This window comes from Molothrus aeneus, chromosome 5 (genome assembly GCF_037042795.1).
Source record: "Molothrus aeneus isolate 106 chromosome 5, BPBGC_Maene_1.0, whole genome shotgun sequence".
Lineage (NCBI taxonomy): Eukaryota > Metazoa > Chordata > Aves > Passeriformes > Icteridae > Molothrus > Molothrus aeneus.
Window position 1 is genome coordinate 36,683,524 of NC_089650.1, and position 12,703 is coordinate 36,696,226.

A 12,703-nucleotide genomic window follows, 5' to 3' on the forward strand; every position below is an offset into this window, starting at 1 on the left:
ATCTTCAATACCTTGGCCTTGCCACACTTTTGATGGTATCACTAAAATTTTGTCACATGCTGCAGAAGGTTGCATCCACTTCCAGACCAAGAACTCGGCACCACCCACTCTTCGTGTCTCTGTGCGAACTCTAGATTCATTTGCTGCAAGAAAGTCAACTGCTCTGTTCCAGACTTTATTCATCTTCCTCCTTAAAAATTGAAACAAGAATTACAAAGTTAGCATAACAACAACTTGCATAGTTGACATCCACCATGTAAGAGGATCCAATGCTTTTCCTTCCATCTGTGTCAATAGGAAACTCCAAAATACTACACTGTGCAATCTATTAAGAAATCAAGTTATTTTTATCTGAAATTAAGTTAATTGACCAATTTATTTTTACTAGTTTCCCCCCCCTTTCAGTACTTCTAGTGAGAACGCACCTGTCCTGAGGTGGTATTAGAGAATCACGCACATGCAAAATTGGCATGTAAGGCTGCAACTCTTTATTTTCTGAACAAGCTTCACTGTGGCTTCTTAGAACATCTGAGGACAAAAAAAAAAGAAACCAAACTGATAACTATGTAGCTCATGCAAACATTAAGAAAACTATCACTTCTGGCAATTAACACCTACTCTGAACACTCTTCCCGATTTCAATAGTTAGGTTTTTCTGGCATTTTGAATCATTGTTTTTTCCAAAACATTCTTAAGGCAAATTAACAACAGCATATCTAGGTATCCCAAGTAACTTTGAAGTAAAGGAAGATAGTTCTTACAGCTACTCTTGACTGGTACTTTTTAAGTGTTAGTAAAGATGGCCATCTTTGAAAAGAAAGTGCTTTGCTTCCACCTCAACAAAATTTGATTTGCAGACAAGAAAGGTAGGCACATGGTTAAAATAAAACAGTTTTGATTCCTCTACCATCTCTGTATTTATCGTGACTACCATAAATGAAAGTAATAGAACAACTTAAGTAAGACTACAAGACAAACAGAAAGACCACAAACTGAACCCACTGCTAACACTGTGGCTTCAAGTAGAAAGAGGGGATTTCAGATCTCAGTTGTGCATACTATTTTGCCAAAATAGCTTCTGCTAAAAGTAATTAACTAAAAAGCTGCTTTTTCTATGAAAAAAACCATTAAGGATGGTATTGAGAGCTACCACACATTTTTGGAGTGGATATTTTATCTGAAGTTAGCTGAAAAAACAGACACAGAAAGCAACATGTCGCTATACTTCAGTAAACAAACATCACATTTATATTTGTATTAAATAGTAGGACAAAAAACTACCAAGTCAATGGCAACTTTATAGCCATGTTGATATAATTCACAAATTAGAAGATTCATGTCAAAAGCTTTGATTAGGTTTAAAGGATGGGGTATCACACTGGACCAAGAACTCTAATAGCATGACAACTAAACATGAAGAAACATTAACTGAATTAATTAACAGTACTCTGAAAGCTAATACAAAGCTGATACAGATATATCAGACACAATTGAACATGCCATACCTATGATTTTCACCACCATATCATACATCTGCTTTGTTTCTTCTTCCTCTTTTGCCCAACGGTATTTCATGTAGTGTAAGACTCCCCAGACCATTGCTATACCTGCATTAACATGCATAATACACTTTAAGCAGTATTAGAGCACTGGATATTTAACAGAGTTTACAGAGCATACTTCAGAAGTAGACTGAACTATCTCACAAGCACTGTACATTCCAAAGCTAGTGAAATACACTGTACTTACTGTCTGTATTTTATACTCTTATACTGTAACACAAACTCTTCCACTTGAAAGAGCAGTTATTTCTAGGAAAACATTTAATTGTTTTAAGAACAGCTCAGTATTCCAGATCATCTTTTCTGCAGTTATTTTTTAAACTTCCTGGAACAACAGTGAAACAGCCTCAAAATTAAGGCTATCATCTTTTTATTGAACAGTTTGCTTGTACTGGTCAGTTCAACATGGAACTTTTGAAAGCCATAAGATATTGCTCTGGCAGGGAAAAAGATTTTCCAAAGAATATGTTCAGCTGACTATAGAAGCAGATGATAACAACCAGTGTGGAAATACAGTGGTGCAACAGAAATACATATCAAACCCCAATTTAATCAGGATATGAACAGAAACTAAGTTTTATGGCTGAATAAAAACTTTCTCTAAACTTGCTTTTCCCCATGCACTTAGATAAATATGAGTTACAAAAAAAAAAAAGGTTTACTGTTTTATTAACTTACCCCAAAGCAATATTGATAATCTGTGAGTTACATTAACAAACGCACGGCGAAAACGACACCTGAAAGACATCTTTGGACTAGTGGATTCCAGATACTTCACATCTGTCACGTTAGTGACATCCATCTCATTAGGGTCATTGCTGAGACACCTATTCAAAAACGTACAGCACTTATGAAAAAGGATACATTCTCTTAGAAGAAATTAAAGGAAGAATAAACACCACTTACTTTATGCCAACATCTTCCCCACTATTCAAGATCCATTGTAATGATGTGTTAAGTACACTTTCATATTCTGGATCTAAATTCTGTCAAAATACAATATTAATCAGTAATTTCATAAATAACCAGGGACTTATCATGCCAATAAAACTGAGATACTATACAGATCAGTAGTCAAAACTATATTGTTTCATTCCTGATACTTCAGATTTTCAGTACGTGTCCACTGCATAAAGTAAATCTATTTGTGCTACAAGCAGTTCCCAGACTCACCAGCATCCCTCAAACTAAGGAGTATTTGAAAAGCCAAGCCACGTTCACTGCTTTATTCACAACTCTAGAGTAAGAAAAACTATTCAGCCACTAGGCGGCGATCGCTAGAAATCTACTCCGAGAGTGAAACTTCAACTAGATCTGAACTCCGCTGGAAACGCCTCCTTATGAAAGCAGTTCCATGCTCCATTCTATTTTAAGAAGCTTGAGTAAATATAGTTTTAACAGATATTTGGAAGAAAAAATCCAGGATTTGTAGATCAAGAACTGACATCACTACATTGACTTTTAAAAAATTATTTGATATCGATTCTAGTAGGGTAACATTCATGGCTATCTGAGGTAAGGCTTTCTCCATAGCTCATCTTGCATGCTCTTTTGCAGAAAGAGAAAAGCGAAAATGGAAGTTACTGCTGTATTTGAAATTACAGTCCCAAAAAAGTTTTATTTTCATCTTTCCTCTGAACCTCACATTGGCTTGGAATCCAAGCATAAGTCTTAAGAAAAGACAGTAATGGTTTTATTTTACCTTTGAGATTAAAGTATTGAAAATTTTATCACTGAACACACAAATTCTGCAAAGCAGCTGTATGGTTAAATAAGACTTCCTAGAAAGCAACAACTTTTCATATTAAACTTGAGCTTTCTAGCACAGCTAAAACAGTTATGATAACAGTGAACAGTTATGTCATTCTTTCAGCATAACATAGGCAAGACAATCAGCTCTAGGGCATAATCTTAATTTTTTCCACAATGGACTGATTTTAACTGATATAGATTATTATTGCCAAACCATAAAACAGTGTTAGCAGCTTCTTTGGGATGCTCTAAAGCATTGCCCCTTTTTGTCTATTACATACACATTTGTATATTAAATACATCAGTTTAACTCCTCCCCATCCAATCAAAGAAATCTTACACTCTCTGCCTCTTAAAAGCTTCAAGTAGTTTTCCACTGAAGGGTACACCAACGTGGGCTAAAATAAACCCTACAGCTGTCAAGACAAGGCAAGAGTCATCTTTTATTTGGGGAGTGAGGCAGGGGAATAACAGCGAGTGGGATTTCATAATACTGCACAGTGATCAAATTAACAAAAAGGCCTTTTTTTGACCATTTCTATTTAAAGCATCAATGAATAGCCTCTCCAAACAGCTGCTGCCTGTCAGGCTGCTTGCACAGATCTACCCATCAACCATTCTCCACAAAGAATGGAAGAGTATCCTTTTCTACTAAGTCTCAAAAACCAAAACAGTGATTTCCAGAGAAGCATCTAGATATTTGAGTATTATAAGTTTATTATTTTCATCTTGGTCAACTATTTCCATCAATCCAAATCATCTCCTGGTGTTTTAATGAAAGAGAAAAAGCCCTGCATGTCAATGAAGCACTACTAGCTACACTTTCATTGTAATTAATTCTGTTTCTTTTACCCTCCCTCTCCCCAAATGCTCACTACATCCCCAAATAAAAATCATATGTAGTAATGTACTAAAGTCATCAGTTCTGATCATTTCCAAATAATATTCAATACTAAGTCAAATTTTAGTCAATACAATAGATACGAAAACAGGCCTTGCAAATTGTAACTTATACAGATCTTCTATAGAATCAATGAAAAATAACTCATTTGCTTACTTTTAAATATGCAGCTGCCTCCTGGACGGTAAGGTTTCTTTGAATAGAGCTGCCACATTCATGTTCCCCTGGTAAAATGAAAACTTTTATTTTGATCTATTTATTACTGCATTATATAAAATAAAATCACCTAAACACCAGCTTATGGTTAACAATATTTACACAAGCAGCTATAGCAGTACAGTAATTCTCATAGGTTTCACTAAAAATATGGAAAAAATCTCCACACAAATTTCTCCTTCAAAAGAAGTTTAAAAACCCCGATGATTTTCAGAACTAATAATATGCACAAATCACAGCAATACAATCTCATGTGCTGCTCAGAAAGTGTGTTTTGGTATTTACACCAAAAGCAGAATAATAGGCAGCATGAAGAACTGTCAGAAGGACATTACCATAAAAGTTACTGTACCGACTCAGCTTCCAGATATTTTCCTTTAACACCAGAACCTGTATTATCTTTTATAGAGCCCAAGTTCCAGTTGAAATACATCCATAGTATTTCAGGCACTATGAAGTTACTGCATTTTAGATTGGCCTAAGTTATTCTGGTAACTCATTGCTTTCCTGAACATGCACAGAATCCCACTATAGCTTGAAACAGGCACTTTTAACATCTTCTATTGGTTTTGGAATGTGTGCAGAAGTAGCCAGGAAATAAGGTATTTATATGCATAGTCAGTCCTCAGAGCAATGTGCCATCATCTCCCTGGTTTTCTCTACTAAACTAAAGGTACTTGGTTAATGCAATCAACAAAAAAGTAGTGAAAGTAGTGACAGTCATATCAAGACAAAGCCATACAGAAAAGGAAAAGGTCTAACGCAAGTTTTCCATCTATCACTAGGCCATCATTTCTGAAGAACTGTCAGCAGTGGCAAGACACTTTTTTCCCCTACTATTTCTTTAAAAAACCTCTAAATCTTGGCATCTGCAAATATGTTTTTACTGTGCCAAAACAATAAAATAGGAAACAACAAACCCAGTCTTTCACTGGCTGAGTGTTATGCCTGCGTTACCTTCTTGAATCTATGCCAAGTTGTACTATTCCCAAAGCCATAGCAAGGCTAAGAAAATTTAAGATACTTGTGCTTCTGTAAAATGTAAACCTTCACTTATATTGCAATATATTTCTTAAAAAGCAATTTCAATGATTAGTTCTCTACAAAATCAGGAACATGCAAGGCAATGTGAGCAAAAGTTAGGAAACACTAGCAACTTATGGAGAAGCACCTTCACACCTCACTCATTTGGAGTTCCAAAGAAATACACATTTCTATGAAGCCAAAGTCCTTCTCAGACTGCAGAAGTTTGTTTAATACACTTCAACAGATTTAAGAGAATTTGGCCTTGCAAGCACATTAGCCTAACAGGGATGCTCTTACTGCTGGGATATAGAAAAATAGGAGCAGTGTTTGTAAGAGTGCTCATATGCTAACTGGCCTAGAAGTGCTGCTGGAACTCAGCCTGTGTGCATGCATGTATTTTCAATCAAGCACTGAGCAGAAAACTTTACCAGTTGTTTCACTTGAAAATTAGCATGCAACATCTAAGGCTTTCAAAGTGCCTGAGTCTACTGTAATGGCAAAACTAGACAGATCACTGCTGAAAATGGACACCACTTTCATAAAACCCACTCTAAAATTAGAGTGGCTTTTATTCAGCACCTGAATTGGAGCAATGGGCTTTTCTTGTATGTAATTTAGGCAGACTTTGGTTTTGTACAGCCTAAACTGTACAGCCTGTAAATTTACATGTATAATCATCAGTGATTTCATGTTTCAAGATTAGCAGACTTAGAATAACTATACATCATACTCATAAAGTCTCTGGTGTAAACATATCGTTTTAAATCTAGAATTGATAAAATAAATACAAGAAACCCAAAACATATCTCTGTAAAAGCTGTATGTAGAATTTACACCTGATATTAAGTTGTATGACATGAGCAAGTCTGAACAGGTATTCCTACATTTAAGCCTTCTCTCGTTTGGTAAGACCTGAAGTCTTTCTGAGGTCTTTTTAATACAGACAAAGCATGTAAGCCATACGTTGAACAAAACAGCTTGTGAGAGAAGGGGGATGAGACCCTTCTGCTAAGAAGCTTTGCTTTGGTTGTTTTTTAATTATCTAGATTAGCAGAAAAGTCCTGTTATGAAATAAATGGGAGAGAATAAAAAGGGTGAGGTTAATATGCAGATGAGAAAGCAAACCAAACACACAAGCAGGAGACAGATTGTGAAAAATTTGAATTCTTAAAAAGAAGTTTCAGGGTTCACGTTGGATTTTCCACCTTCTGAGAACACAGCATTGCCTTTTACAACAGAACAAAAGCTCCCTTAGGTAGGGGACTACTGAATTACTTTAGTAGTTTTAAATGCTAATCTTATATGCCTTCTTCCCAAGAATTACATTTATGCAGCTCCCAGCCAGCACACTGACTTAACAGCTTCTGGTCTCTTTTTCAGAAATCAGCAGACAGTTTCCTCTCAGTCCTGCTGCTGAATTTTTTTTCAAACTGTATTCCCTCTGAACAAGTTGAACAATTAACAAAACCTTTGCTGCCTGGGCTCTGACAATGTCTAAGGCCCATCAGTTCAAATTTCCTTCAAGCAATACTGGGGCAGGGGGGAGAGGAATAAAAATCACTTTCATCTTGTCTCCCACTTAAAAAAAGTAAGCTAATGAGTTATGGAGTTTCAGTCTTGTACAAAAAGCTATTGGAGACACAGTTTCTCATTCCAACACATCTTTTGCTGAGATCCATTTAACAGCTTTCTTCTAAGAAACTCATGAATTTGAAAGCTTGCAGAAAGTTAGGCATTTCACAAGCCAGACAACCTTCTGTTTTACTGCAACAGCAGGATATTCCTATATGCAATTTCAGTCACTGTGTTAGCTAATAGTTCTGCAAATGAAAGTTTACTTAGAATAACTTTGGTGCAATCATTAACCACTTGGCCTGGAAACCCACTTTCCATAGTCTGAGCCAAAAATGTTTCCCACTGTTCCATTTGAGGCCCTATATTCAGGAATGAAACTGAAGCACAGGCAAAAAAACTTTACACAAGTCTGCTGCAAGATACATCTCATCTCTTTGTAAAAACTGCCCCTCTGTTATAATGTCTGCGGTGAGCTTACTTTAGAAAGCATGAATCTTTGAGCTTAAACTTTCCTTGGCTACTGATCACCACCTTCAAGACCAATCAAAGAACCTTTGCTTTTGAAGGGAGGCAAATAGCACATCCCAGTAAGAATCACAAAACTACACTTTAGCTTATGTTAGTGTATTTGGGCAAGCCATTTAAGAAGTAGAATTCTTCTAAAAACACTACCAAAAAAGCAGCTAAAATTTCAATTCAAATAAATACTTATTATGTCTCAACTGCTTCTAATATAAAAACCAAGTCAAATCTTCTTCTCCATGCAGGCTAGAATATTTGAAATTGACTTTCATTTAGGCATTTAACTTATGAGCTGCAGCATATACAGGCAACAGAAATATTTTAAATTTTGGAGTATTTGCTTTACTCTGTAAATAATTTTCTTACTTGGTAGCAAAATGCAGTGGAAATCTAGTATTTCAAAGAAGACGTGAATTTAGCACAGATCTCTAGCTTATAGCTGGATGTGATATGGCCACCAATACAAACTGCAAGCAGGGTACAAGACATTTGTTCAGCAGGTCTCATGTTTTCAGGCTACTAGCAGCAGAACACTAAAGTGGGCAGCTCAAGAAAAGCAGAAGACCAAGAGCAAGTAAGAATGCCTGATCTTCCAAAGGCAAATTCAACAGCTCAATAACACTGTAGAACACTAGAACTTGCTAAACAGCTGTTTAATCACTGGTTGGAAACAGCACAGTATCAATCACCTGAAAAACCAAAGATTAGGAGAGTGACAGAACAGAGAGCCTGCGACAGCCATCAGATATAGTAACTGATACTTGAAATTAATATTAAATGATATTAGGTGGTTTGCCAAGTTTTTCTTCCAGCCAGGGATTTACCAGGAAGCCTTATTACATATGAAAGCCTAATTCACCCCTGCATCTTCAAGGACCTGTGAAAAGAAGGAAACTGTCTAAATCCGATAGCCTGGCACACTGAAGAATGCCAGGCAAGAGAAGTGGCTACCTAAAAAATCATTTATCTACAAGAAAGGGTCATACCCATGGGTGGCTGGTTGCTTCTTGTGACTATAGTGGTTAGACTTATTCATTTTGCAAGTCTGACTGAAAATGGTTGTGATCTATTGAAGTCTCTCCAAGAAGGACCAAGATATCCAGTAATTAACATATGCTGAAGTAACTCTAATTTTAAAAAAGCAGGTATTTTGTTTTAGCAGAAAGTGTTGGGTACTGAAATATATACTGTTTATAAAAAGTTGCTGTTTTGAAGAATGGCTAAACCATTCAAGATAAGAACACGGGAACACAAACTTCAACTCAAGGGAGAAGCACTATCTGCTTCTCAAGTTCTGAGTTTCCAGTGAGGCAAGAAACGACTCACTATAGGTTTGGCAGCCCAGTAATTCTGAGAACACTGATGTATTAAAGGCAACCTATTTCTATATTGGATAATGAAATAATTTGACAACATATTGGAGCACCACAGTCCAGAATAGGTATCTACAATTGCAACATGGTATATTAACTCAAAATTAACAAACTATTCCTCTGACATTTTCCTCCTTAAAAAAATTAATGTTCTATCTTCTAAAATAAAAGCCCCATCACTTGCCCTCCATTTGAAGTTGACAAGGTAAGAAAGTAGATCAGTAAAAATAATAAGTCTGTTTTATTAAACAAAGCTGGAAACCAAATTTTGAGGGGACCATCTTTACGGTAGTCAAGATGTTGAATAAAGCTCAACAGAACAGACTACTTCAAGTTTCCAGCCTGCCTTTTTAATATTAATAGTTATAACATGAACAAATGATTCATAGCCAAGTATGAAATGAGAGAAACTTTTCCAAGTATGTGACAGAGAGACCTGAAAGGCACCACTTTGTGTAAATCTGTATTCTTTAACTTCTCTTTTGAAGTGGTGCGCTGTGCACAAGATCAACACTCTTAAATCCTGCATCTCCCTTGCAGCTTTCTCTGTTTTATGCCTTTTAAACCACTTCCAGACAGTGTGCCAGGTCTACATCAACACAGTATTCCAAAATGGATGGCAGACATCTTCGTCTCATATCTTAAGAAACTTGGCATTGAGGAGAATTTCTGTCTAAGTAAAGATGGATTAGGTCCTTCTTCAGACTGTATGAATGCTACTCTACTGAGCAACCAGGTAATCTCACATTACAGCTCCAGTCTGGAGTACCACCTAAGAAGAAAGGATAGTTCTATTTTCAAAAGGAAGCATTTGAAGATCCTTCTGGCCAGAAACAGACTAATAGAGAAAAATGCATCTTTGAGACCTAGTGAAGCAAGCAGCTGTCTTGGAGCATACAAATTCTTCTTCATAAGGCAGACAGGTAAAGATTTGTACGCTGAAGTAAGCCCCAGCTAGTAAAGAAAACTCCCTTTCTTTCACGGACGTAGAAATTACGTGCCAAACCTTTTTACCCACTTAGTACATGTGTGGCCCCTGGAGGGCCAGATGACACACTGAACAAACAGCAAGCTGTTACACTCTTCAAAAGAGAGGGAAGCAGCATGACAGTGATCTAAGCAAGGAAAAGCAACAATCCCCTGGAACGCTCAGCTATAGTACGGTCTATGTCAGAAGACAAAGATGATCAAGAGACTGGAGCATCACTCTAATGAGGAAGACTGAGGGAGCTGGACCTGCTCAGCCATGAGAAGAGACAACTGAGAGGGAACCTCATCAATCCTATAATTATCTGAAGGGAGGATGTTAAGAGGATGGAGCTGGGCTCTTCTTGGTGGTACTCAGCAACAGAATAAGAGACAATGGGCAGAGACTGATGCACAGGAAGTTCCACCTGACCGTGAGGAAGAATTCTTTACTGTGTGGGTGACTGAGCACCGGAACAGATGGTCCAGAAAGCACATGGAATGCTTCCCTTGCTGGAGATGTTCAAGAACCATTTAGATACAACCCTATGCCATGTGCTCTGGGATGATCCTGCTTGAGCAAGGAGGTTGGCCCAGATGACCCACTATGATTCCTTCCAACTTGACCCATTCTGGGATTGTCTGATGTAAGCAAACCAAAATATGTGGGGCTTGTCCAAACACCTATTTTATTCACAGCAGACACCATAAATGCTGTGGAAACAAAATGTTTCTGCATGAAGATAGATTACTGTTGCAATATACAGGGTATTACAGAGCTGCTCAAATTTCTCACACATTTCCTATACAGCCCTGACATATTACACTGTTGGCTTTGTATCTGACACAGAGCTGTTTCCACATTTTTTTCATGTTTGCAAGATGTCTGTAGCACCTGATAATAATGGAAAAGTCTTCTTGGTAAAACTTGCTGATGTCAAACAAATAGTTGGCACAAACACCTGAACACATGATGGGTTAAATATGCAAGGATGATAAAAACGGCTTAATAGTCATGACACAGACTCAGCTGTAACTCTCATTTACCAGATACCAAAGTTATAATCACAGCCTTAACTTCATTTCCTATGTGTGCAGTTTAAAGCTGTGTTCCTTACGACTCTAGATAAAACCACCCTATTTTTTACTTTGAATATTCAATAATACTATCCCTAAACACCAAATCTGGCACATTACTATATGCAGCACTTTTCATTACTGTATAAGTCATATGGTTAAGTTGGACATTTTATCTAACAAGGCAATCTTGTTCAACCACTACTGTTCACTTTATTAGTAACCATTTCAACACTGTTGCAAAATATTTTATTTTCACCACTGTGAATTAACAACCTTTAAGAAACCCACACAGTCCTCTTCACATATAGTAAATTTAATTTAAGCCTTTTAACAAAATGAGATTACTAAAGTATTCAGGCTGCAGGTCAAAAACCACACAGGATCACAATATTCAAGAGCCTATCTCATTAGCAAACATTGCAGCAAAAGGTGCAACACTGGTGGAAAAAGACAGTGTAAGTGAACTAGAAACAGGATTTCAAGTTCCCCAAAATGGAGCTCTAAATGCAAATCACTATCTGAGCAGTGACTTTTATGTTGCCATAATGTTACATCGCAATATTTTTAAGTGTTACCTGCTACTTGTGCCAATTTATCATGAAGTGCATACAAGCTCTTCATCATGAGACTTATTTCGTCTTCCTAGAATGAGAAAAACATATTTATGTTAAAACAAGCAGTAGTACAGATGTACTTTTTTTCCTTTTATCCTCAAAATCGTCAATTACCATGAGGAAAAAACCCACGGTTTAAACATGCAGGTAGGAAGCTGTAATGTCTCACACACCAACAATGATGCAGGCAATAGATTTTGAATCCAAATATACACTACACTGAATTTTCAGATCTTGACTGAAGCTGAACAAGGTTGCAGCTTGGACTCTGATGGATCTGCCAGTTAAAACCAAGAGAATCTCAGTAGTATTTTGATACTATCAAGAGAGTAGTGAAATGACTCAAAAGAAATCTGTTTTGTTTGGGGTGTTTTTTTGATAGGTACTGTCTAAAAATAAAAGTTTTATTCTTTATAAATGTGCTGTGACTTTATACAAGCCACACTAAAGTACCATCTGGTCACATTCCAGCATAAAATTCAGAGCAAAGGAAGACTTTTGTTGTCCACCTTCCAACTACAGTAATTTAATTTAAAAAAAACAACCAAAAAAACCACCCTCACCAAACAAAAAGCCAAAAGAAAGCACACCAGAAAGCTCTGAACTATATTGTTGATACTTCCTGGATACACCATAATACAAAAAGGCCTAATTCCCAAAAGAAGCATGAATGAGATGTCATATAATTGCAACTTACAGGGGAGTTTAACTTATCAAGATATCAAGCAATTTATTTTAATATAACCAGGACCATTTTATATTTAGAAGGAATTATTCAAAACATAAAGACAAAGAACATGCAATTACATACACAAACAATTACGTACACTGAAGGCTATTCTGAAATGTTGAAGTTTTATCAAATGGCTAGGACTAGAGCCTTCATTCAAAAAATACTCAAAAAAGTAATTTTCCAGTTTGTGCATATGCTGATTATAGTAATTTTGAAAAAAAAAAGTAACTATAGTAGGCTTTATTCCCTGATGCACCAGCATTATTGACATAATTTTAAAATGTGAGTAGTCCAATTTTTTTTCCTGTAAGAAAATTGCTACCAGAAAAGCAAAATATTTCTTTCATCGATCAAACAGTGGACAAATTATTTCCCAACAGCAT

The 12,703-nt window shown here is 36.5% G+C and overlaps 1 protein-coding gene across 1 annotated transcript in view; it reads right to left on the minus strand.

Annotated features, from left to right (window-relative positions):
* LEMD3 (LEM domain containing 3) overlaps positions 1-12,703 on the minus strand; it is a 41,372-nt gene that overhangs the window by 12,080 nt on the left and 16,589 nt on the right. Inside the window, exons 3-9 of the mRNA XM_066550212.1 lie at positions 11,549-11,615; positions 4,372-4,439; positions 2,469-2,548; positions 2,241-2,389; positions 1,506-1,607; positions 426-528; positions 12-190 (exon numbers count right to left, since the gene is read on the minus strand). Of these exons, the coding sequence (XP_066406309.1) occupies positions 12-190; positions 426-528; positions 1,506-1,607; positions 2,241-2,389; positions 2,469-2,548; positions 4,372-4,439; positions 11,549-11,615 (748 nt within the window). The remainder of the gene's footprint in view (positions 1-11; positions 191-425; positions 529-1,505; positions 1,608-2,240; positions 2,390-2,468; positions 2,549-4,371; positions 4,440-11,548; positions 11,616-12,703) is intronic.